This window comes from Sciurus carolinensis, chromosome 1, assembly GCF_902686445.1.
Source record: "Sciurus carolinensis chromosome 1, mSciCar1.2, whole genome shotgun sequence".
NCBI classification, from domain to species: domain Eukaryota; kingdom Metazoa; phylum Chordata; class Mammalia; order Rodentia; family Sciuridae; genus Sciurus; species Sciurus carolinensis.
In genome coordinates, this window is record NC_062213.1 from 106,919,674 (window position 1) to 106,946,863 (window position 27,190).

General features: G+C 37.5%; 1 protein-coding gene across 3 annotated transcripts in view; it reads left to right on the top strand.

The window, feature by feature from the left end:
• Positions 1-1,687: 1,687 nt before the first annotated feature.
• The window catches only part of Csde1 (cold shock domain containing E1), a 37,797-nt gene continuing 12,294 nt past the window's right edge, over positions 1,688-27,190 (top strand). Inside the window, exons 1-11 of one of the 3 annotated variants that reach the window (XM_047550095.1) lie at positions 1,688-1,821; positions 10,616-11,002; positions 16,564-16,709; positions 18,280-18,478; positions 19,321-19,430; positions 19,831-19,923; positions 20,537-20,634; positions 23,640-23,721; positions 24,037-24,165; positions 24,278-24,403; positions 25,042-25,254. In XM_047550095.1, the coding sequence (XP_047406051.1) occupies positions 16,572-16,709; positions 18,280-18,478; positions 19,321-19,430; positions 19,831-19,923; positions 20,537-20,634; positions 23,640-23,721; positions 24,037-24,165; positions 24,278-24,403; positions 25,042-25,254 (1,188 nt within the window). In that variant the 5' untranslated portion in view covers positions 1,688-1,821; positions 10,616-11,002; positions 16,564-16,571. The remainder of the gene's footprint in view (positions 1,822-10,615; positions 11,003-16,563; positions 16,710-18,279; positions 18,479-19,320; positions 19,431-19,830; positions 19,924-20,536; positions 20,635-23,639; positions 23,722-24,036; positions 24,166-24,277; positions 24,404-25,041; positions 25,255-27,190) is intronic. The other 2 variants (XM_047550102.1, XM_047550113.1) reach the window with 2 other exon arrangements.

Below are 27,190 nucleotides of genomic sequence, written 5' to 3' on the forward strand. Positions count from 1 at the left end.
CAGCAAAAAATAAAAGGGGGCTGGAGATATAACTCAGTGATAAGAATGAGTGCCCCTGGGTTCAATCTTCAAGACAGAACGATTGATTTCACAGAAATTTGGTAGTAACAAGCCTGGAAGAATAACTGATTTGGAGAGTAACAGCCCTAGAAAAGCATGTGGATCTTAAAATTACACTTCCTTGTACTTCCTTTAAGTCTTCTTTGTACCTATTTTTTATTTCTTCTATCCTATTTCAGGACCATGTTCATTTTTCTTTACTATTGTATACTTCTTAGCAGTTACACATACCAAATGCCGAACAAATGTGATAGAAGTGTAGGGAAGTTTTAAATTTTCTCTTTCCCTCTGAAGTTCTGAAAATTTTAGTCTATGATATCGACAGATGATTAATAACAAAATTAATCATACACACAGGCATGGAAACCACATACCACACACAAAAACACAGTTGTTAATGTTAATATAATGTCTTGCAATACACAAAAGAGTAGTGGGCTGGGGCCCCTGGAGGGGAGAGTGGCATCATAAACTATGGGAGATTCAAGAGAGGATCTTTATGGCAATCAAAGGCTATCTTACGCAGTTTCTCAGGTAGCAGTCCTCAGATCTGCAGTTTCTCAGGTAGCAGTCCTCAGATCTGTGGTAATCTTTGCCTGGACCAGGTGTTAGATGTCTTATCTCTTCTGGTCAGATAAGGAAAGAAAACCTGTTTGCATTGGCGGCTTACTCTACTACTGTAGATTGATGCAATTTTTTCCTTCAGAGATGTGCTTGTCTGCAGAGGTCTGAAGTTTCTCTGAATAACAAATTTCAAATATGCCTAAGAAGTTATCTGGGGGCAGGATATTTAACTTTTCCACAAAAGCTGCGAGTAGAAAAGTTCTTCAGGAGAGTGACTCTCAGTATTTAATACTGTCCAATCCAGCGACAGAGTCAGTGAATCTGTAAATGCATTCCTCTTATCAGAGAAGGATTCTTCATTGTTTGATAAACTATTGAACTTTTCTGTGACCAGAATTAACCATCGCCCTTCCCTCTTTCTCTGGATAATTCCTTTGCCCTGATTTAAACTTTTCAATTACAGATTTAGTCTTTTTGATTACCTGGTATACTACGAAAAACTTATGGTAGCTAGGAAGGTCAGTTGAAGGAATTTTGGGGATTTCTTTGTTTTGTTTTTAAGCGATTATGTAGCCTTGTTCATTCCTATCTGTTGCAAGCAATGTAGTCCCCGGAAGACAAAGGTCTCAAACTCCCAAATTACTTTGCTATTAATTCTGACTCTATACTAAATAAGTTGTACTCTGATATAGGAGACAAGGAATGCTTGCTTCCCCAGTGAGTGAAGAGAAACTCGTGTTTGAGGACTTCTGGATAATCGTTGGTTAGAGAAATTCTTTTTTTTGACATTCCAGGATATACCCTCAAATTTGTTTGCCCTCAAGGTTTAAGCCAGTCTCGCTGCCTAAAACATATTCAGGCTTGCAAAGACCGGAGACGCCTAAAGTCACCTGCCACTCCACCCTTACCCCTAGCGTCCCAGCAGAGTCAGTAAACACCGAGACTGCTTCCCGCAGTACACCAGGAGGGAATGTAGGAGAACGTAGCTACCATCTTGGTTGTGGCTAAACTCAGCGCGCTGGTTGGCGTCACTCAGCCCTTGTGCGCAAGCGTACTAGGAGTACGACCCCCCCCCCCACCGCCTTCCCGTGCACGCGCTCGGAGCCTGCAACTCTCGCGAGAGAAGCGAGATTTATTCCTACGTACCGGGCCGTGCTGCTTATGGCGGCGCTGGAGAGGGGGCGCTGAGCTGTTGGGGTGAGTACGACCTCAGGGTCCAATTAGGGGTAGCAGGAAGCCAGGTTAAGGGCGGATGAGGAGACGAAGACTAACGGGAGAGACTTCTGAGTCAAGGTGGGCACCTCTAGAGTTCCGAGTAGAGATTTCCCCCTGAGTTCCTACCCGGGGCTTTTCAGTTCTTCCCTCGTCCAACCGTCTAGACTTCTTGTCAGGCCACAGAGCCGTAGCGAGGAGTTGAGGCCTGAGGGGCGCGCGTCGGGGTAGTGGTGGTGGTGACTAAAGTGGGGGGAGGGAGCGAAAATGGAGGCTCCGACCGCAGCCAAGATGGAGGCAGAGGGTGCGGGGCTCGGGCGCGGAGGCTGTTGGGAGCTGTAGTCTGCCCACTTCCCTCTGCGGCTTGGCCGGGGAAACGGGAACTACAAGTCCCGGCGGGCGGGGCGTGGGGGTGGTGGCGCGGTCCTTTGTGTGAGGGTGGAAGAGCAGAGGCAGTGGAGAGGGGCCTACTCTGTCTGTGGATCCTGTGGTTTTCCTTCTGTCACCTGTTGGGGCATCTGACTACGAGTACCAGAGCGCAGTGCGGCAGTGGCGCCTTCTTTGTGTGTGTGTGTGGACTGAGACCCCGCTCCATCTAGGGGAAGTGCTTAGGGAAATCTCCTTCCCTCACAGCTGACACTGTAGCGCGACTGAATTGACATTCCTACCTCAGTCACCTAGAGATGGGTCTCAACACCCAGCCTTCTCCTGTTCAGCTCCCCTTTGGTTTCTTGAAAAAGAGAACCAGTCCCTGCTCTTTTAGGCTTGCGGCTCTCACCCCTCTATCTTTGGGGATATGGCGTGGGCTCTTAAGTTCGGTGGTGTTTTCAGTACCATCTCCTCTTGTTCTTATGGTGCAAGCGCTGGCCCACATTGTGCAATGAACCGCTTGGCTTCGTCATTCTATGGAGAGTTGGTTTTTCAGAGCCGCAGCTGGAGACCCATGCGAGGTTTTTGCCATCCGATGTTTTATCCATACGAAATATTGGTTCTGCGGTTCTCTCTCTTTAGAGTTTTCATTTAGAAACACCCAGATGACCACTGTCTGACTTGACTAACAAGTGAGACAGGTAACGCTCCCTAAAACAGACTTCACGCTGCAAAAAAGAATCTAAACGTTTTGGGGCGAGTTAATTTCTTTGTTTTGCACCTGAAATGTGTGAAAGAATGTAATGGCCCTTTAAACAGCTTGGAGACAGGCAGAGAGGGAGGGAGGATGACCAAAGTTTCTGTGATAGTTAAATCTTTCTTTGGAGAGACTTAAATTTTTATTAGGCTGATGTGAACTGGCAGTTTGCAGTCAGAGCTACCAACCTACTTTTAAAAAATGTAGGTTCCAAATTATAGCCCACTAATACAAGCTGCTCTCCAAAATGCTGATTTTCTTTTCGAATTACAAGAAGGTACATTTACAGTACTATATTGAAGAGTGATTTAATATGCTGGTGTGGATAAGAAGAGGATTTATAGACTAGTGTAGGCATATACTAGAGTTATAAAATATTGATAATTAACCTTTTAGTTCTAGAACCGAAATGAAAGAGATGGTAGTAGTTTGGTTTTGCAGCTGCTCTGGATGTTTACCATGGAGATGAGTATTTATAGCAGCTGAGTTGAAAAGTAAAGTATTTGAGACTCAGAAGATAGGTTTCTTCTTTTGTAAATAAAGGTCTGACTTACTAAGTGTGACCTTTAAAGAATGTGGTTGAAAATTCTGGTAATTTCCTAGCGAATGAAATTGAGTGTGTGAAAGCTAATGTGTGTTTCTGGTTTTTTTCCTACCCATTTCCCACTCCTCCCATCTAAAGACACACCTCTCAAAATCATCTTTTTTCTGTTTGTGGTTGATATACATTACATTGACTGTTTTAATCACTTTTAAGTGTGCAGTTCAGTTTCATTGAGTATATTTACATTGCTGTGAAGGCCATATTTTCAACAAGGTAGTTGAAACATGGAAATTCCTTTTGGACAGGTTTTTTTTGTTTGGGTAATGGTTATTGAACCCAGGGGAGATTACCACAGAGCTACATCCTCGGCCCTTTTTGTTTTTTATTTTGATAGAAGTCTCCCGAAATTGCTGAGCTGCTTGGTGATTCTCCTGCCTCAGCCTCCTGACTTCTTTTGGATGAATTTTTGAGGAGTTGGAGTTTTAGGATGGTATTGACAAATGAAATTCTTGAAAACCTTGCTCTTACCAAATAAACACAGAATTGATGTACCTTCTGGCTTTGTCTTCAGAAAACAAATGGAGAACCACTTTGAGATCTTTAACTCAAACTGTCTTAAGGAGTTGTTAAAAACATTTAAAGAACTACCACAGCTGCTGGGCATGGTGGCACAGGCCTGTAATATCAGCAGCTCTAGAGGCTAAGGCAGGAGATTCAAGAGTTCAATGCCAGCCTCAGCAAAAGCAAGGCACTGAGCAGCTCAGTGAGACTGTCTCTAAATAAAATACAAAACAGGGCTAGGGATGTGACTCAGTGGTCAAGTGCCCCTGACTTTAATCACCAGTAAACCCTCCCTCCAAAAAAAAAAAAAAATTACAACTAGGAAAACTTATTCATAACTAGACTGTCTCAAGTGATGCAACTTATGGGAGTTGTTTTGTTTTGTTTTTTTTTTTTTTTTAAATCCCATCATTAATGTTAAATTCCTTTTTGTCCGATCAGGATTTAAGAAATTCCTTTGTCTTAATAATTAAAATGTTTTCTACTTGCATGTGAATCCCTGGCTAAAAGCAAAACAATACAAAAATTTAAAAAATATCTAATATGACCTTTTATGCCGAGATATAACATTAACGGGAAGTTGAAAATAAATTGATGAAGCACTTTTTTCACTTTGCACCTACACACTATCCTTTTATTTTCAGCCACAGCCGGTACATAACCAGTTAGTTACTTACACTTCTTCCCCAATTTAGTAACTGCTAGCTCCTGTGGTCAATACTGCCTCCTTTTACTGGTGAAAAATCTTTGCCTAGTAGCCTTACTTTTGCTAATGCTGCATGTTTTGTTTTTGTTTTTTTAAACCCCAGGTTATCTCATATCTGTCACTTAAAATGTAACTTGTGGGGGCTGGAGTTGTGGCTCAGTGGTAGAGCACTTACCTAGCATGTGTGAGGCACTGGGTTCTCAGCACCACATATAAATAAATGAATAAAATAAAGTTCTATCAACATCTGAAAAAAAATTGACTTGTCATGCTGTAGTTTAAAATAACATCAAGAAATGAAAGAATCTATTTCTTAGATTACATGTGGACAGTGATTAGCACTTTGGATATAATTGGTTTAATGAAACATTTAATTAGTTATTTATTATTATTTTTTGTTCTGAGGATTGAATCCAGAGGCACACTGCCACTGAGCTACATCTCCAGCACACATACATCCCCACTTTTTTTTAAAGAGGATCTCCTTAAATTGCTAAGCTGGCCTCTTAATTGTGATCCTTCTTCCTCAGTCTTACAAGTTCCTGAAATTACAGATGTATACTACTGTGTCCCACTTAAAATTAATTTCACCTGTTTTTTAATTTTAATACAGCTACCAGAAAATTTAAAAGTTACAAGTGTAGCTTGCACTAAATTTTTGTTGGACACACGTTGGTTTGTTTTGTTTTTTTGTACCTGGGATTGAACCCAGGGGTGCTTAACCACAGAGCCACATCCCCAACCCTTTTTAAGATAGGGTCTCCCTAAGGCCTTAGGACCTTGCTAAGGTTGGTCTCAAACTTTGAATCCTCCTGTGCCTCAGCCTTCTGAGTCACTGGGATTACAGGCCTGTACCACCACTGTTTTCCAATGGTCTGGAACATTTCTTAAGCTTCAAAAATCCCATTGGTGTTTGTCCTACTTCAGACATACTGAATATAACAGTAGTTAAGTGATAGATACATAATTTTAAATCTTATATCTCTTCACAGTTGTTCCTACTAAATGTATACATAAGGATAGTTGCATTGATTTGATTCTTATATTTTCACTCAGTGGGTGATGACTTAGATTGTTTTAAAGTGGTTAATTGGCTAAATTTTGTTTACCTTAGATTAAGTGAATTAAAGCCTATTAAGTGGTATGCTTGAGCTTAAGACAGGTTAATGCATCAAATATGAACTATGAAGGCAAGAGTGTTAGTCATAACCAACCCATTCACGAATTAAACGAGTGCGTGTGTGTGTGTCTAACTGAATCCAGGGGTACCCTACCGCTGAACTACCTGCCTAGTCTGGCCTTGAACTTGTGATCCTTCTGCCTCAGCCTCCTGAGTTGCTAGGATTAGAGGCATATGTCACTGTCTCCATCTGAAAAATTATTTAAGTATGGTGCTTTGTGAAATGTCAGACAAGGGAGAACTTGACCTATTTGGACCTTTGCTTTTCTACACGGGACGAAGATACTCAAGGAAATGGGATAGGTAGAGAGATTTGTATTCCGGTTTGACCTTTCATTAACATTCCCCCCAAGTGAGTATTGTCGTGCCTTTAGAATAATTTGTCAAAATGTTATATATAATAGTGTTAATACTTCCCCCTGACCTCCTGGTATTGAGGATTGCATTCAGGGATACTTTACCACTGAGCTACATCTCCAGCAGATTTTACTTATTATTTTGAGACAGGTTCTCCCCAAGGTGCCGAGATTGGCCCCAAACTTAAGCTTCTCCTGCCTCAGCCTCTGGAGTCACTGGAATTACTGGTGTGTACCACCATGCCTGTGTTATATGTTTTAGATGGATTTCCTAACACATGAATGTATTCACTCATCATGTGTTAGTGCCTGCTATATCTCTGGCTTCTGCTAGGCCTTTGAGATAAACCAGCTAAGGAAGCTAGTAAATAAAAAGCAGGTGGTGATAATTTTAAGCCAGGTGCTATAGAAAATAACGATTTGGACTAAGATTAAGAAATTAGCTTTAACTCCTCAATAATATGACATTGATAATAATGATATTTCCATATTGACCAAAGGAAAAGGAGTTGATTGCTTAGCAATCAGGGAGACTCTTAAACTGTTTCCTTCTATTTTTGTATGCTTTCTGATTTTTGTTTGGTAGTGGTTTGAGATGGGGTCTCACTGTTTCCCCGACTAACTTCAAACTTGAAATCTTCTGCCTCAGCCTCCCAGGTAACTGGAATTACAGGCTACTTGGCCACCATGTCCCTAGTCTTAAATGTCTTAACTTTGGAGGGGATGAAGGGCAATCCATTTATGTTGAGTATTAAGGCAAAAAAAGCTGTCAGTACCATTGATAATAGTTAATAATTTGATATGAGTGGGTACCAGTTTTATTTAAAGGACTTTTCCAATACCTTGAAGTTGAACTTCTTCAGTGTAATTTGATTGAAGAACATTTAGTTAACTATAGAAATCTCATAACTGTGTCTAGTGTGATGGCACATGCCTATAATCCTGGCTACTGCAGAGACTGAGATAGGAGAATTACAGATTCTAGGCCAACCTAAGCAATTCAGTGAAACCCTGTCTCAAAAAGAGCAGGGGATGTAGCTCCAAGATAGACATCACTGGGTTCAGTTCCTGATATTGTGCCCTCCCCATAAAGAAATCTTACGGTTGTAAAGATGTTAATTTTGCCACTCATTATTTGTGGTTGTTGGTAAATTTGAGTTTTGATAGCTCATTACCACTCAAGATTGGCCCTACACCAATCAAATAAGGTTTCTTATTTGTGTTACTAGATGACAGGCTCAATAGTTTAATATACAGCACTCTAGATTGGGTTAATCCAGTTCAAGTTTTAAGATGAATTTTTTTCCCTTTTGTATTAGTTGAATCTAGTTGTGCTTTACCACTGAACTACATCCCCAGCACTTTTTTTGTTTTTAATTTTCAGACAGTTTAATTAAGTAGCTGAGGGTCTTCCTAAATTGCTGGGGCCAGCCTTGAACTTGTGATCCTCCTTCCTCAGCCTAAGTCACTGGGGATTACAGGCATGCACCACGCCACCCAGCCCTTTTTATTTTATTTATCTTTTTATCTGAGACAGTCTCACTAGGTTACCGAGGGTTTCGCCAAATTATAGGCTGGCCTCAAATTGTGTTCCTCCTGCAGTCGTCTCCTGAATTGCTGGGTTTATAGGTTTGTGCTACTATGCCTGACAAATCGTTTCTCTTGACGTTTTTTCCTGTGGTACACCCAATCTTGTCTTAAACAGTTCTTTGGTTCCCTTAATAGAATTGAGATATTAGGGTAAAACTGTTATACCAAGCCTACATTTTTAAAAGAAGAGATTATTTTTCTCTTTTTGGTATTGGGGGATTGAATCCAGGGTACTGCATCACTTTGCTATGTCTCCAGCCTTATGTTTTTCTGTTGTTTTTTAGAGACAGGTTCTAGCTAATTTGCTGAGAGTTAACCTGGAACTTGCCTTCCTCTTGCCTCAGCCTCCTCAGTAACTGGAATCCTAGGCATGTGCTATCACATCTGGCTGAGATTATTTCTTGATCTGATAATTAAGACTTCATACAGTTAACATTAATAGAACTATTTACATTGAATTGTGGTGTTCTTTGTCCTATTATGGTTTAGTTGCCCTTTTACTTTATTAGTTTCTGTTTAACAGTGGGTTAGGTGCTAAAAAGAGCAGTGATAGAGAAATAATCTTCGGTTTGCCTCTCAGAAATTTGAAATGTGAGAGCTGGGGATGTTGCTGAGTAATAAAGCACTTGCAAGCCCCTAGGTTCAGTTCCCAACCCTGCAAAAAAATAAATTAATTAATTAATTAATAATAATTAGAACAAGGTACATAAACTTGAAATAAAGTGTACAAATTATTTGGTACCAAAAAATTGATGCATGCACTGCTTTCTGCTGACTCCCTTAGTGGGAGTTAAGGTAATGAGTCTGTTGGAATGGGCAAGAAAGGCGTTGTTATCTTGAAGATGGCAAAATTATGTTCTTTATGGGAAGACCCATATGAGTAAAGAATGATAAAGTTCAGGAACATTTCAAGAGTTACATTTAAGAATTGGATGAAAGAATAGATCTGTCTGGGAGAAGAACTGGAAGACAAAGTAAAAATGGAAGCTGATCATGGTGGCACACGCCTGTTACCCGAGCAACTTGGGAGACTAAGGTAGGAGGATCCCAAGTTACAGGTCAGCCTCAGCAACTCAGTGTGTCCCTAAGCGACTCAGACCCTGTATCAAAGGAAAAGGGAAAGAGTATAATAAGACATCTTGGTGTGAACCATCATACCCAGCTCCCTAACAGCCATTAGTATTTCTCGTTTTTCAATGAGTATGATATATTCATCTCTTGGCATTTCCACCTTTTTTTTTCTTCTATATGTAAATCATTTTAGTTGCTGGGCTTGGTGGCCCAGGCCTGTAAATTCCAGCTATTTGGAAGGCTAAAGCAGCTGAAGGATCACTTGAACTTGGGAGTTTTAGACCAGCCTGGCAATGTTAAAAAATGGTTTTCCCCAAATACTTTTTTGGTGGTACATGTCCATGCTCCCAGCAGTTTTGGAGACTGAGGCAGGAGGATTGCAAGTTCACGACCAGCCTCAGGAATTTAGCAAGATCCTGTCTCAAAATAAAAAGAGCTGGGGATATGGCTCAGTGCTCAGTGGTTAAGTGCCCCTGGGTTTAATTCCCCCATACCAAAAAACATTCCTTCTTTTTTTTTTTTTTTTAAACTTAAAATTATATTTCTTTTTGTGGACATTTCTCATCTACTTACACCAGCTACTCAGATGAGATTTTCTTCCTTCACTAAATTGTCTGCAGTTGGATTTGAAGACTTACTACCACTTTTACAAAGAACTAAGATTGGGCTGGGGTTGTGGCTCATGGTAGAGCACTTGCCTGGCATGTGTGAGGCACTGGATTCAATTCTCAGCACCACATATAAATAAATGAATAGTTTGAAATTAAAAAAAAAAAAAAAGAAGAAGACCGTTTCCTGTTAACATCAAGTTGAAATGTTTTATATTTTAACTTCAGTACACCTGTCACGCTACATACGTGTTTCACTTTGACCCAGCCCACTGTTCTAACCCAGCTAGCCTATTGATTTCCTCTGAAACAAGCCACACTTGTTGCTGTAGTCTTTCACCAAAAAAACTTGTTACTTAATGCCAGCCTTAGAAAATCATATAATACATGGTCCCTGCTCTCAAGGAACTTAGGATTTAGTGGCATATTCTGGATTGGCTTATGTGATTTTTTATGCCTGGAATACTCAGCTGTTAATTTTCTCCTAGAATTCTGTTTATTTTTCCAAGTTTAGTTCAAATTTTATGCCGCCTTTATGTTCACCATATTGTTTTGATGTTCACACAGTTGAGAACAAACAATATTTCTATTATAGTATGTGATGTGGGTACCCAAATATTAACTACCAAGTTAATTTGGGGTATTTTTGTCCTATATTCTGGTGGTTCTTAGCAAGATTGTAGGCTCTAATGGGAGGAAGTTCTTTTCTATTTTCCAGAAAACCTAATACAGTGCTAGATGCTTTTAAAATGTTCTGTACTAAATTGAATATTATGTTATGGAACTTCCAGCTTTTGTGAGGGAGGGAGGTTAAGGACAGATTGTGGAATAACTTGAGGTCTGGGGTGTGATGCCAAAGAAGGAAGTAATCATTATTTGAACAGTTTCTCGATTACCATACATAATAGTGCTTCGAAGTTTCCTAAATTATTTGCTTGACCATTGGTTCTATGTCAGTGAGTTTGCCTTGCTTCCCACCCTCTGTTCCTGATTCTTTTGTGTATATTATACCTAAAGTCGTCTTTTTTTGCCTCTAGTATGAAGTGTAACAGAACAGACTTTACCACCTGAAACTGCTGCTTCAAGTTCAGATCAGGCAAGGAACAAACCTCGTAACAACCAACAAGACCAAAGAAGAGTACACTTAAGTTGAAGACACAACACTTGATCTGAAACAAGAAGTTTGTGCCTACTCAACAGCTTTGAAAGAGCACTTCCCAACGCTGCTAGTAGTCTTTGTTTTCTTCAGTGCTGTACTGTGAGATTGCCCGGTGCAGCAGCAGTTGTATTCTTTATTAGCTTGGTAGATCATTTTCTCTCGCTCTTTTTTTTAATACTAGCAACTTTCATCCTTTGAAACGTGTGCTGAAAAAGAAGAATCAGCAAATACTACTGAAAGTGCAATATTTGATTATCACTGCGAGGTAGGTTTGTAGCTTTAAGAATCAGTTCTGTAATTATTGTTCAAAAAATGCGTACGTCTTTTTTATGATATTATGGATTGAACCCAGGGGCATTCTACCACTGAGCTATATCCTCATCCTTTTTTTCTTTTTTTTTTTCTTTTGACACGGAGTTGTGCTGAGTTGTGCAGTCAGACTTGAACTTGAGATCCTCCTGCCTCAGCCTTCCAAATCACTCAGATTATAGGCATGTGTCAACATTCCCAACCCAAATATAAAATCTTAATTTCTTTTCTAAAGATACTCGGAAAATAATTTTTACATTACCAAATGTCACCTAGGTCCCAAAGACCCCTAAAGACTACAGTGTACGTTTCTACTTGAAACTTTTTTTTGGCGGGTGGAGTGGGGAACATGGATTGAACCCAAAGGTACTTAACCACTGAACCACATCCCCAGTGCCTTTTTTTTTTTTTTTTTTTTTTTTTTTTTTTTTTGAGAAAGGGTCTCACTAGATTGCTTACAGCCCAGCTTAGTTGTTGAGGCTGGCTTTGAACCTGTGATCCTCTTGCCTCAGCCTCCCAAGGCACTGGGATTACAGGTGTGCACCATCTTGTCCAGGGAAACTTCTGAAGTATTACATGTGGAACTTCTCTACACCAAAGAATATAATTTCAAGGAGTAGTTTTCTGTGAGACCAGTAAGTCAAAAGAGATGAGCATGTATCGATATAATCTTTTCTACAAAATCTCAGTTCTAGTTGTAAATACTGTCCTTTTCTAATGAGACAATAAATTAATCTAATGTTACTATTTTCATATTAGATAATTGAGAATGTAAAACTTATTTTCTGAGTATCTTTAGAAAAGAAATTAAGATATAATATTTGGGTTGGGCATGTTGAACATGCCTATAATCCAAGATTATAGATTCAGGGAGATCTGAAAGCACATGGTATATATTGAGTAGTCCAGTAATGAACAGAGTAGAAAACTCAGTTTTATGGCATGGAGAGAGTAACTGGAAGAATAGAAAGAATTCTTGGAGTCGGTGTATTTGACATTGTTCTGTAGGAGAGCTCTCACAAGAGCATAATGGATTTTGTTTTTCAAAAGTGAGATAACTTTATTACGAAAATCGTGTGTTCACTTGAGGGATGCTGGTGTGTAGATGGAGAAACAAGTGTTAGATGTTCTAATGGTAAAAGTAAAGACTTGATACCATTTAAATGTGAAGATAAGCCTACAGGGAATGGACTTAGTCTATCCAGTTGGCCAATTTAGAAACCCTTGTTGTTCACAGGAATAGGGATGTTTAGTTGGGACATTGTTGATATTAGATATGTATTGTGAAACCAGGCATGGTGGCACATACGTGTGATCTTAGTGGCTTGAGAAGCTGAGGTAAGAGAATGGCAAGTTCAAGGCCAGCCTGAGCAACTTAGCAAGGCCCTATCTCAAAATAAATTCAGTCATAAGTATCACAAAAGAAAGAAAAAAAAAAGAGAAATATATTGTAGAAATCTGTTGTTTGCATTGGATTGTAATCTGAAGTTGAAGAAAATGTGCAAGGCTGAAATGTTAAAGAGTGATTATCTTTAAAGGGTAGGATTGTGAATAGCATTTTTTTTTTCTTAAGTTTATAGATTTTCTGAAGTGAAGGGAATAAAGGTTTGGAATTCAGAAAAGAGTCATCAGTTTAAAGGTAGTAAAGGACGGAGTACCATGAAGAGAACATTAAAAATAGTAGAGAGAAACACCAAAGAATATAATTTCAAGGAGAAGTTGGTGGTGCAAATGCTGCAGGGGTCAACAAATGAGAAATGAAAATAGATTGTTCTCATAAAAGTTTATTTTCAAAAGGTGCTCAGGCCTTTACGTCGAAAGGTTGTGTGATAGTATTAAAGATCTTCTTGTGGACCAGGATTACTCTTAACAACTGAAAACATCCAGTAGTAGCAATTAATTGAAATTATTTCCATAAACAGACATGCAATTTTAAGATAATTGTTATACCATAGAGTTTTTGTTTGTTTCTGTTTCATCTGATTTTTTAAAAATAACTTTTTGAAGACATGTTGTGCACGATGGTGCATGCCTGTAATCCCAGCTTCTCTGGAGGCTGAAGCAGGAGGATCCCAAGTTCAAAGCCAGCCTCAGCAATTTAATGAGGTCCTAAGCAGCTTAGCAAGACTATCTCTCTAAATAAAATATTAAAAAGTGCTAGGAATGTGGCTCAGTCGTTAAAGGCACCCTGGGTTCAATCCCAAGGACACCCACCTACCCCAAAAAAAGACTGCTGTTGAATCTGTTGGATTAGATGAGGAAGATGATGCAAATTGAAACTGTACAGTTTTATATTTGTAGTTCAAAAGAGTAAGAGACTAAACACTAAGGCTACCATATTAGAAATACTTTTTGTTTAGCCTGATCTTTGTATTCTGAACATTAGTTTGCTACATGAACATGTTTAATACATAAATAAGTACATCATGTGCACTCATCACTGCAATTGAGGTGGAAGGTATTGGCAGTAAAACATGCTCTGATTGTACATTTGTGAAATGTTCCAGTTGAAAGGGAATGTCCTTGTAAATGTCCTGATTTTTCAAAGTCAACAGAACTATGGAGTTTGTTCTGTATTCTTAGCAAAAACCCAGGAGTCAGTGAATTAAAAAAAAAAAAAAAAAATAGGCACTGAGGATTAAACCCAGGGACACTGTACAAATGAGCTGAATTTCTAGCCCTTTATGTATGTATGTGTGTATGTTTGGGTAATGGGAATTGAACCCAGGGGTGTTTACCACTGAGCTACATTCCAAGCCCCTTTTTATATTTTATTTTGAGACAGGGTCTCACCAAGTTGCATAGGGCCCAAACTTAGAATCCTCCTGCCTCAGCCTCCAGAGTCACTGGGTTACTGGTGTGTGCCACTGCAGCTGGCACCAACCCCTATTTTGAGTGCCTTTATCCTTTTTTTTTTGTATTAGGTATCAAAACCATGGGAAGTTTACTACTGAGCTACATACACAACCGCTTTTTATTTATTTATTTGTTTTATTTATTTATTTATTTATTTTTTTGAGATAGGGTCTTGCTCAGTTGCTGAGGCTGACCTCAAATTTACAATTCTGCCTCAGCCTCCCATGTTGCTGGGATTACAGGTGTGCATCACCGTACCCAGTTGAGTGCCTTTATCTTAACGTTTTATAAATAAGGATCTGTTGCGGAGCTATCTACCTTGTCCATTGACCTTCTACTTTGATGTATGTTTTTGTAATAACTTTGATTTTGTGTAATAGTACTTCCTAAAAGGCTTTTGGGGTGGTACTGGTGAAGAAATAATTTATGACGCCATAAAAATGTAGTTCAGCCAAATTACTAGGTATTCTTTGAAAGAAGTTAATGTTATTTCTAAAGTTGTTTGAGTTCTATAATCTTTCCCTTTGAAAGAAAAAATAAAAGCCTCCAAAATGGACAAGGCAAGGGAAAGACAGTTCAAGTTAGCAAAGACTCTAGGAGAAGGGGGAAACTTTTTCAGCTTTGTTTAGGTATACATTGAGAGGTAAGATTACATCCTAGATTCTCATACCTTATTGAGAAGCAAGTCTTTAGAAGGAAATGCTAGCCCTGATCTCTTCTTACTCTGGTTGATTTTTTTCCCTGTTGAGAAAAACAGGATTCCTTATCTGCAGGAATAGAGACCTGAAAACGTGTTTTGTGTTTTTACCAGCTTTCTGATTTTGATATTACGGATTTTACCAGTATTTTCGTATTTGTATGTAACAGCTAGTCTAAACATGAAGGAAGCACTGCATGAAAGTCACAATCTCAGTCCATGGAGAGTAATGATTCTTGAATTACTGTTATATTGCTTGTTAGTTAAAACATATAATGTCTATATTCGTAGGTTGTATAACTGTACTTTGTTTGCATTGTAAAACATAATGTTACAAATAAAGAGCATAAAGAAGAAATAAGCAGTATTCTGAAAGAAGTTTGCCTGTGAAGAGTGCAGAAACAGGGACTGGGGTTGTAGCTCAGTGGTAGAGCACTTGCCTAGCACGCATAATGCACTGGGTTCAATTCTCAGCACTGCATATGAATAAAATAAAGGTCCATTGACAACTAAAAAAATATTTTTAAAAAAATGCAGAAACATTTCATTTTCACCAGATATGCTATGTTCCAGATGCTTGTTTTTTTAAATATTTAGTTTTAAAAAACTATTCCATCATGAATTAATATCTCAGGGACAATCTACATGTGATATGATTTATTGCATATAATATATGTCCATAGCATAGTCTTGATCTTAACTTTTTGGCACTCTTATCATATATTATTTAGAAAGTCATTCTTCTTATCCCTGACATGGTGATGCATGCCTATAATCCTAGCTGCTGAAGCTTAGGCAATAGGATCACAAGTTCAAGACCCACATGGGCAACTTAGTAAGACACTATCTTAAAATAAAAGGTCTGGGGATGTACCTCAGTGATAAAGGGCCCCTGGGCTTAGTCCCAATGCCAGAATAGTCATTTCTTCTGTTATGAGGAGGTTGAATAACTAGTATAAGAAATAGAGGTGTCAGCTCCCATGCTCTTTGCCTGTGATTGCCTTAACGTTTTATTTGAGGTCCTTTTGCAGAAATATTTTTCAACTATTTTTCCATTTGAATGGACAGTCTACTTAAACTTGGGAACTAAATTTGTATGTCCACTCCATTGGGCATATTGAAACTGTAATGTGCCAAGAGCAAATGAATGAGGACTTGATTGCCTACCTGTTATGGAGTCCTCTAGTTTTTTCCTCAGAATAACTAGGGCTGGGGAATGTGGCACAGTGGTAGAGCACACTCCTCGGTTCAGTCCCCAGTACTGCAAATAATCATAATAATAAAAGTTACTGGAAGTTAAGTTGGACTGAGTAGTTGCAATCCAGCAAACACCAGAAAGTTTTGATTTGGGTGTTTTTCTTGTTTTTTCTAGGGACTAAATCTTAAAGGTGCCTAGCCTCTGAACCACATCCCCAGTCCTTTTTATTTTTTATTTTGAGACAGGGTCTCGCTAAGTTGCTGAGGTTGGTCTTGAACTTGGAATCCTCCTGTCTCAGCCTCCCAAGTCACAAAGATTATAGGTGTGTGCCTTGTGCCTGACCAGAGAATGGTTTGGATTTTCTTTTTATAATGGGTATTGAACCCACGGATACTTAACCACTGAACCATATCCCCAGCACTTTTCATCTTTAATTTTGAAATAGGTTGCTTAGGGCCTTACTAAATTGCTAAGGCTGGCTGCCCTCAGCCTTCTGAGTCCCTGGGATTACAGACGTGTGCCACCATGCTGGGCAACAGAGTTCTTAAAGACATTTAAAATTGTAGATAATATGAGACAGGGATTGTTTTAATGCCTTTGAAAATATTTTAATTTGACCTTCTATTAATGCTGTTTACTACATAATAGAAATATGAATAAGTTTACTATATTTTGCTGAACTGCCTAATAAGTGTAAAAGGTTGAATGTCAAATGTGTTATATTGTTATTAATCATAGTTACAAACATTATCTTATGTTATTACAGCATTTGAGATGGAGAACGTATTTACTATGTCATCAGATCCTCATCCCCCTCCTACAGCTCCTCCTTTACTTTCTTTACCTTTATCTTCATCTTCTACCTCATCTGGGACTAAAAAACAAAAGAGGACCCCCATGTATCAGAGATCTGTAAGTCAGGAAAGAAGCAGTTGCAGCTTGTCCACTTTGTGTTAAGAGCATGACTCAGGAGGGCCACTCAATATGATTGAAGTGGCCTTACACTAACTTCCCTAAATATGTTCTTCACTTGAAATCTTGAAAGATAACTGCTCATAGTGTGTCCAGGATTCAGAAGCAGTGGTATTACCTTGGATCTTGTTAGAAATGGAGTACCTCAAACCCCTATCAAATCTGTTTTTGTATTTTAACAAGATTGACAAGTTCAAGAAGCCTGGTATAGAACCCATACTGTGGAGGTAGACCTTCTTGGTTTGAAATATTTACCATTTGATTTTGGCAAGTCATTTAAGTTCCCTGCATCTGTTTCCTCACTGGTAAAGTGGGGATAATGTAATATTACTTTCTCATGGACTTTTGTGAAAATTGAGTTAATACATGTCAAAGAGAATAGTGGCTAGCATGGAAGAATTGGAACTTAACTGCTTACAAGTATAGTGGCTTTGATTTATTTTGACCAATCCAAATACTATTTAATTGCTTAGACTTAGATTTTTCTAGAATTTTAATCATCCTTTTTTTCTTGGTGAAAATGTTTTCTTTTTATTAATAATGCCCAACATTTCACTTAACATGCTTATAAATCAAATTATTAATGCAGGTATTTAAAAGTAATTATAAAGACTTAAAAGATATTGCTCCTGTAGTAAATTATACATCTAGACTTGTTAGAGATTTTGTTGTTTTATGCCTCATTTAAATTTACAATCCATTTATACAGGTTTACTAAAAGTAAAATGAAATAACCAATGAAATATACAAGGTGATAATATTTGACATGAATAGATTCTATTGCGTTGCATTTAAGTAGCTCCTTTTTCACTAAAGAATGTTTTCTTTCACTTTATCTAATCACAAAAACAAAATGCCATTAGAGATTTTATCAGTGTCTGAAAGGTGAAAGGTTTCTGGCAGGTGAAAAGATTTCTTTAAATTTACCTGTGAAATGATTGAACAATATTAGAATAAAAGAAATTTTGCCATCTTGGAGTTTTCGTTTTCTAACTTGCTATTTTGGTTTGTCTTTTTAAAGGTCCTAAGCATGATTACTCCAAAATATTCTAGTTCAGATAAAGTATTGCATAGAAAGTTTGTTTTATTGTGTTAATCTCTACTAACTTTATGCCTTCAAAATGCATGTCTTACCAAGATGTACTAAGATGTCTATTTAAGTGTGAAAATGTGTAAACAAGAGTCCTGGTAGTTTTGGAACCTTTGTTCTGAAATTGTTGTAGTAACTTAAAATTAACATAAAGGCAACTTTTACTAATGTAGTTGCTTTACTTTAATATCAAATTCAGAAATTGTATTTTGTATTTTGTGAAAATTCTCCCATAAATGAGGATAATTCCCTAACATGTTGCCTCTGAAATGTCTTAGCTTAATTATTTCAGTAATAAAAGCCCCGTCCTTCCTTTGTGTATTTTACTTTTATTTTTTTTTTCTATATTGAAGATTTAGTTATTTAGTATGCTATGGATACAAATCTGTATTTACTGAGTTCTTTTTCTTTTCAAAACAGATGAGCTTTGATCCAAACCTTCTCCACAACAATGGACACAATGGGTACCCCAATGGTACTTCAGCAGCACTGCGTGAAACTGGGGTTATTGAAAAACTGTTAACCTCTTATGGATTTATTCAGTGTTCAGAACGTCAAGCTAGACTTTTCTTCCACTGTTCACAATATAATGGCAACCTGCAGGACTTAAAAGTAGGAGGTAATCTGCCAGTTCTTTTACATTTCTGTTGAGTGTCAACTTATTCATGAGAGTGCTTTTCAAAAAATGAGTTTTTTTAAGCCCCGCCACCCCCCCCCCCCCAAAAAAAAAAAGGAATGAAAGTTTTGGCCTTATATTTGTACCAATTACTGATGTATGTACCATAATCCTAATTTGTTGTGGTTGTGTCTTGGGTAAAAGGCTAGTTGACTGAAAGATACCTTTGAGTATTTTTATGTTAAATGCTTAGAGGATATAAAGGACTGAAGTTAAAAGGTTCTGTACCCTTTTTTTTTTTTTTCCCCTCATGTCTGAGGAAAAAAAATCAGAATAATGGGTAACATGAGTATTTGGTATATCAAATGCTCTAGATACATTGTTTTGGTTAATTCTCACAACAATCTTACTTTTCAGAAATTACTCTCCTTTTGCAATAAGGAATCTGAAGTACAGAGGTTAAAAGAAACCTTGTCAAAGGTTACGATTATGTATTGCCTCATTTGTAATATGTGTAAATGCCATAAAAACTATGGCTTAATATGTGGCTTAGTCTAAGGCAGTGGTTCTGAAACATTAGTGTGTATCAGAATTACCTGGAAGGCTTGTTAAAACAGATTGTTGTACTTGATCCCAGAGTTTGTTTTTGCATAGGTCTGGAGTGAGGCCCAAGAATTTGCATTTGCACTGAACTCCCAGGTAATGTTGATGCTGCTGGTCCAGGGACCACACTTTGAGAACCACTGATTTAAGGCAGCTCAAATGCTACCTTTAAGTAGAATTCAGAGGTGAGATGCCATTTTGCAAACATTAGTCCAACAAACATAACACATTCTTTATTTTAGATGATGTTGAATTCGAAGTATCATCTGACCGGCGGACTGGGAAACCCATTGCTATTAAATTGGTGAAGATTAAACCAGAAATCCACCCTGAAGAACGAATGAATGGACAAGTTAGTGACTTTGATGCTTTGTATTTTCTTAGGGCCCTGCATTTGCATATCTTTCACATTAGAAAAGGAAGATTCTCCCCATCTCCTCAGTTTGCACGAAAGAGAGCTATAGTATATAAAGATTACTATTTTAAAATGATATCAGAAGCACTGGCATATCTTGACCTAACATAAAAATATGGTCAAGACTCTATTTGGGTTTTATATATAACCCTAAGTCTATACTTACAGTCAACTTATATACTGTAAGTTTGAAATTTGGCAGCATGACATCCTCTTGTGGATCATATTAAAATGCATCCTTGTGTATAGTATAGAGGATATTAAAATTCAGTTTATATTGCACAGTGCTGCTCCTGAAATGATTAGCAATGGAAATTTTTTTTTTTTTGACTGGTAGGTTGTGTGCGCTGTTCCTCACAACTTAGAGAGTAAATCTCCAGCTGCCCCGGGTCAGAGTCCAACAGGGAGTGTATGCTACGAACGTAATGGGGTAAACTTGTGTATTTTTCTTAAACCTTTGCCTGATCCACCATGTGATCTATAAGCGTACTTTAAAATTCAAAGTAGAAAACGTAAGCTAGTTGCTAAAATCAGTTTTAAATTTGATTTCTAAGAGGTTTCAAGTGCAGCATAATAAAAAAAACTTTAAAAAGAAAAAATCCATAGAACTTCCAAGTGTCTTAGCTTGCCCAAGTGTGACCTTAGTTAGACTCTTAAGGTAAAATGCTCCTTTTAATCGCTTTTTTTTGGGGGGTGGTATGGAGGGGTACTTTTTCTGGTTCCTTTAAAACACTAACTCCAGCTTTTTTGTTTGGAATGCCTTACATAAAAATTGTCTTTTTGAAATGTAACTAGTCTCTGGGCAAATGCTTCCACGTGTGTAAACTTTTTGAAGTTGGATTGCTGCTCAGCTGTGCACTCGCAGAAGTCATCAGCACCATGGAGGGGAAAAATATGTGTTTATATGAATAAAACAACTTGTCATAAAGCATAATTTTTAAGAAATTTGGCTTGAAAATGCCAGTATAAGAAGTGTCTAAGTTGTATACAGTGAGTGAATATGTGCCCTGCCAAGATAGTAATAATAATTTATCACTTCACAGGAAGTGTTTTATCTGACATACACCCCTGAAGATGTTGAAGGGAATGTTCAGCTGGAAACCGGAGATAAAATAAATTTTGTAATTGATAACAATAAACAGTAAGTTCTTTTCAGAATTTTCCCACCTATGTGATTCTTTGTTGGTTTTACACTATGAAATTTGAAGTGAGTTAAAAACCTAACTTAAAATGTAGGTAGTTTGGACCTTTTAAATTTTTTATTTATCAACTGACTGAGTATTCTATGGCAGGCACTGTGCGTGGTGTCTGAAAAGGAAAATGATGAAAACATGGTCAGTTTTTCAAGGGGTATGATTGATTTAAGTCTTTGGAAGTGGTAGAGATGGTAGATTTCTAGAGAATAGAAATGCTCTAGACTAGACTTAGCTATGTCACACTTAACAAGGAAGATGAGGAATAATACAGATAGGCCAGAGATGGTGGAATCGAGAAGTAAAATCACATTGAGGGGGGGGGAAATCACATTGGGAAGATAAAATTATCAAAATGAATTGATGAGATAAAAGAGATGTGATTGGAATTATGAGGAGTCCCAAATGCTTTTTGTGGCCTGACCTACTGAGCTGATGATTGCAAGGAGAGAGAGAGGAGAAAGTACTCAGGGTGGGAGAAGAAATAAACTCATTTTGGCAGTTAGAATTTAAAGTGTTTGTGGTATATCTGGGTGGATATCAAATATACAGTTGTATGTATAGCACTGAGACTTAGAAACTAGTAATGAGCAGGAAATATAACTATAGAATTCATTAGTATGGAAGTTAAGGAAAATGTAGTTAAGAAAGCCCAGAGATAATTATTTTTTATTTAGGATGAAAAATAAGAGATGTAAGCAGGGAAGGAAGTTAAGAAATTGGAAAAAGTGCAAGGAATGTGCTTTTCAACAACTTATGGAAGGAAAAGTTCAAAAGTGTGTGCAGAATCATTTGCCTTGAATTCTTTCTCTTGCAAGGCTGGAAGGAATCAGATTGAGTTGTGGGTCCAGATAGTATTAGTTCTTGTCTGAGGGCCACAGTTTAATCTGAAATAGGAAATCAGGAGATAAGTGTGAGGAAGGAGACACTGAAGGAGCTATATTTGACCTTTATTAAGTTTTTGTATATGCCAAGCATTTGTGCTGTATACTTTATGCATAGTTCTTTATCCTCACCATAGACTTTCCTGATAAACTTTTCATCTGTAAAATGAAGTATGTGTTTTTGCAAAATTAGTAGCCTGAATATGCAACTTTTAAATAACAAACATTTAAGTTTGCAGTAAGTCACAGAGTTTTCTGGTGTCTTTGGTGATCAAATTTCTTAAAGGATATTTGGGTTACCATGAATAATTTGTCAATGAAAAAAAATTACTTGATCTATTGTTTGGTATCAGCTTGAACTCAGGGGCACTTAACCAGTGAGCCACATCCCCAGCAGCCCTTTTTTGTATTTTATTTAGAGACAGGGTCTCACTGAGTTGCTTAGGGCCTCACTAAGTTGGTGAGGCTGCCTTTGAACTTGCAAGTCCTTCCTCAGCCTCCAAAGCCACTGGGATTATAGACATGTGCCGCACCCGGCTATTGTTCTTCTCATAAAACAACTATACCAACAATACCGCTATATCTTATGGTCTGTTTTTTCTTTTTCTTTTTTTTTTTTTTTGTTTTTGTTTTTGTTTTTGTTTTTGTACTGGGAATTGAACCCAGGGGCAGTGAATCATATCCCCACCCCTTTTTATTTTTTGAGACAGGGTCTTGCTGAATTGCCAAGGCTGACCTCAAACTTGGAATCCTCCTGCCTTAGCCTCCTGAGCTGCTAGGATTACAGGCATGGGCCACCACACCCAACAGTCTGTGTTATCTTTAAAACAAAATTGAATTTACATTGCTGATGTTCAATGATGGGTGCAGTATATAGTAACCTGGGGTGTCTCTAGTTTAAGTTCTCCAGTAGGGGAGAATGCCCCCCAGACCAACCCCACCGAGTACTAGGGATAGAACCCAGGGGCGCTTTACCACTAAGTCACATCCCTAACCCCTTTTCTTTTTGAAGATGGTCTTACTAAGTTGCCTAAACTAACCTTGAACTTGCAATCCTCCTGCCTCAACTTCCTGAGTCTGGGTTTACAGGTATACATGTGCCACTGTGCCCAGCAAGAATTCCTTCCCCCAATCCACAATACTGGAGATAGAACTGAGGGCTTTGTGCCGATGAGGCAAGTTCTCCACCACTAGGTACATAATGCAGCCCATTGATATCATTTTTAAAGCCACAGCAAATTCTAAAATCAATGCATTTATTCAACTTTCTCTTATGACTCTTTAGTCAAAAATAATTCATCCTGGGCATCATGGTGCACAGCTATAATTCCAGCTACTGGAGAAGCTGAGGCAGGAGGATCACAGGTTTGAGGCCAGCCTTGGCAACTTAGATTCTGTCTCAAAAAGTAAAAAAGGCTGGTGATATAACTTAGTAGTAGAGAGCCACTGGGTTCAATCCTCTGGGGGATAATAATAATAATAACGATGATGGTTGCCTGGGCAACTTAGCAAGACCATATCAAAATAAAATTTAAAAAGGACTAGAGTTTAAAAGCTCAGAATTAGAGCACTCCTGAGTTTAGTCTTCATCCAGAACTGAAGAAAATGAATGAACAGCTATTATATTTACTACTCATTAATAACAGACTACTCTTATTACTCTCCATCACCAGTATCTTACTTGGCAGCACATAATATGTTATTTAAATGTTCATTCAGTAATTTTAAAAGTTTAGTGTTTCCCACTGTTGAAATTCAGTTTGTCTTTGTTTCAGATCTTTTGTTGGTATAGTAAAGCAGAGTAGAACATTATGCACCAAAGTAAAAGCACAAATCTTTTAGAGAAAAATAATCCACATATATGCTAAATATAGAAAAGTATAGGGAGTTTACACAAAAGTCCTGAGCCTATATGAAACCATATAAAAAGAATCAGATGTCATAACATTTGTTCTTACTGATGATAGAGTTTTTGAAGCACGTAAAACTAATTTGTTTTTTCTAGACTCATATCTAACCAAACCAATGCATTTTTAACCCCTCTTTGATTCCCCATTGTTCCTTTCTAGTACTGGTGCTGTAAGTGCTCGTAACATTATGCTGTTGAAAAAGAAACAAGCCCGCTGTCAGGGAGTAGTTTGTGCCATGAAGGTAAGTGTCAACAAATTTGAAAATTTTGAGTTTTTTCTTTGATGGCCTTAATTCTTATACTTCAAATCCAAGCGTTTCCCCCCTGTCTTCTGCTTCAAAGAATATCTTAACTGATAACCTAAAATTAATCTCTTAAAATTCTTTGGTTGCTAATTCAGTTATATCCTTCAGAACAGTCTTTCATTGCTGGTATTTGACTTTATCAATATATGTCGTTTTAACTATATTGTAAAGAGGCTTACTGAGTTTTAAGTTGTAATAACACATTTGTACAATGATGATAATGTTCTTGGGTTTTATTTATTTTTACTTTAGGAGGCGTTTGGCTTTATTGAAAGAGGTGATGTTGTAAAAGAGATATTCTTTCACTATAGTGAATTTAAAGGTGACCTAGAAACCTTACAGCCTGGAGATGATGTGGAATTCACAATCAAGGACAGAAATGTAAGATAGTTGCCTGACTTGATCTTTGGTCTTTTAAGATTAATAGTGGATTATATCTTTAGGAAACACTTAAAATTATGTGATTTCCCTCCCTCCCCAACTTCTGATTTAGGGTAAAGAAGTTGCAACAGATGTCAGACTTTTGCCTCAAGGAACAGTCATTTTTGAAGATATCAGCATTGAACATTTTGAAGGAACTGTAACCAAAGTTATCCCAAAAGTACCCAGTAAAAACCAGGCAAGTTGTCTTTTTCAGGAGAATCCTCTTTTGCCCCATTAATAATTGAATAATATAATAGGGTGTCATATACTGAAAATTTCAATTTGATAAATATAATTATGTGAGGGTATAACACAAGTATCTTTTCATACATACATTCGTGTGTGTTTGTGTGTGTGTGTAATTAAACCATATGAGAAATTTCTGGTTGATATATCCATGAATATGTTTGTTTGGTTTTGTTTGTTTTTTCATTGGGTAAGAAGAAATGCTGGTTAATTGGGAAAAATTCTTTCTGGATTGGACTGCAGTTTGCATGTGCATTTATATCCTACTCTTCAGTCACTCCCTCCCATTTGTTTTTTAATGGGGGACAAATAATGTCATTGTTAAGGAAATGTGAAATATAGAAGACTAAAAATACTTAAGTAAAATAAAATCTCTTGGTATCAGAGTGCAGGGTCTTCAGTGTTATGATATTATGGTTATGCCATGTGACCATAAGCTTTCAAATAGGACTTATATTGTCAACACCTTTTTTCCCTTCAGGGAACTATATTATAAATAACATGGGTTTGCTATGTGTTCTTCTTGTTTGACTTAGAACTAGGAAGGATGAGAAATCTCCAGCTAAAATCGTTTTTCCTTCTCATCAGAATGACCCATTGCCAGGACGAATCAAAGTTGACTTTGTGATTCCTAAAGAACTTCCCTTTGGAGACAAAGATACAAAATCCAAGGTGACCCTATTGGAAGGTGACCATGTTAGGTTTAATATTTCAACAGACCGACGTGACAAATTAGAACGAGCAACTAACATAGAAGTTCTATCAAATACATTTCAGTTCACTAATGAAGCCAGAGAAATGGTAAGTGTTGAGTATTATTGGAGCAGTATCTAACATGGAGGGGCCAATGTTACCTTCAAGTTGGTACTACTAAATTAAAATTCCTTATAAGTTAATAACCACATTGGGAATTCACCTTCTTAAGATAATTAAGGATCAGATATTTGAGTTAGTCTGTGTTTATCTCTACCAGTTATCCTGAATGTATATGTGAAAAAGTTCTGGAATAGAAATCTGGACAGGATTATTGCTAAGGTATATTGAGAGTCATTAATTCTCTGACCCTTAAAAATGAAGAGCAAAAAGATTTAAGCCCATAGTTGTAGAAAGTTGATTTTTTTCCAAACTGTTTCCCAAGATACTTACTAAATATTAGATTATCAAAGTCAACTAGGCCTTTTTTCTTTTGTTTTTGTTTTTGTTTTTTTTTTTTGTTTTCTTTTTTTGTGTGTGTTTTTTTTTTTTTTTTTTTTTTTTTTGGCAGAGCATTACAGATTCTTTTTAATAAGTAAATATCCAGAAGTGGCATATACCAGAATTGTTTCCCGAATGCTTTACAGACTTGGTTTTTGTGAGCTTTCTCAGACGTGATTTATGTTTGTTGAAATCATACTGTCTGTAGTGTGTTGTCAGCAAAGTTTTTAACTTTCTTGACACATTTTTAACCTTTGATTTTTGGAGGACTGATCTTATATACACTTGGAATTTATTTTTAACTTCCATTTGGAGCTCTGGGTGTGTGATTTATTTTTTTCTATTGATACTAGTACTGGGGATTGAACCCAGGGCTGCTACATTCCCAGCACCCCCACCCCCCACACCTTTTTTTTGTTTTTCTTTTTATACCAGGGATTGAACCTAGAGGGGCTTAACACTGAGCCATATATCCCCAGCCATTTCTGTTTTTTTTTATTTTGAGATAGGGTCTCACTAAGTTGCTGAGGCTGGCCTGGAACTTAGTATCCTGCCTCAGCTTCCCAAGTCCCTGGGATTACAGACATGCACCATTGTGCCTGGCCTGAATGTGAGGTTTATTTTTTATTATTTTTTTAAACATGAGATCTTTAGGAAAACTTCTCAGGCAGGATGTTTTGCTTTACAGTATGGAATATTTGGCTTGGTTATCATCAGGACTTGGTGAGAATTAAATGTCAGAATATTGTTTAGGTCACATCCTTTTACAGAACAATTACCTATGCAATAGTAAACATGGAGTGTAATTCATTGGCAATTTGATGATAATTCATGTTCATTGTTTTGGTAGACATTTGATTACTACCATGTTTCAAGTCAATACTGTGCTCTCAGAAAGCTGATAATTTAGTAAGAAGGAGAAACATGCAGAAAAAATTTCTTGCATTTTATTTTTCAGACCTAAGTCTTAAAATCCTTGCTTTGCCTAAACATACACAAAAAAGTTTTGAGGTAGAGTCTATAAAGAGTTCCCTTTGTGGTCAACTTTCGAAGTGTCAGTTGCTAAAGTTTGAAATTTCCAGAGGTTATATTGTTACTGGGTTTAGGCTTTTATGAAGTGGTTTATGTGTATTTATATTCAAATAGGATATATTGCTCTTTCTGATAAATAGTTGCCAAGGAGCTGAGCACAGTGGCTTATGCCTGTAATCCCAGGCTTGGAAGCTGAGACAGAAGAGTGGCAAGTTTGAAGTCAGCCTTCACAACTTAAACCCTGTGTCAAAATAAAAGGGGCTGGGAATGTTAACTTAGTGATAAAGCACCCCTGGGTGTAATCCCTGGCACCTAAATAAATAAATATTTGCTAAGAAGTAGCATTTGGAGGTCTCAGAATTGCTGATTTTAAATTACTGGTTGAAACAATGAGTTTGCTGGGTGTAGTGGTATGCTCTTGTAATCCCAGCATCTTGGGATACTAAGTAGGAAAGAATATAAGTTCATGGCCAGCCTAAGCAATTTGGTGAGACCCTATCTTAATATGAAA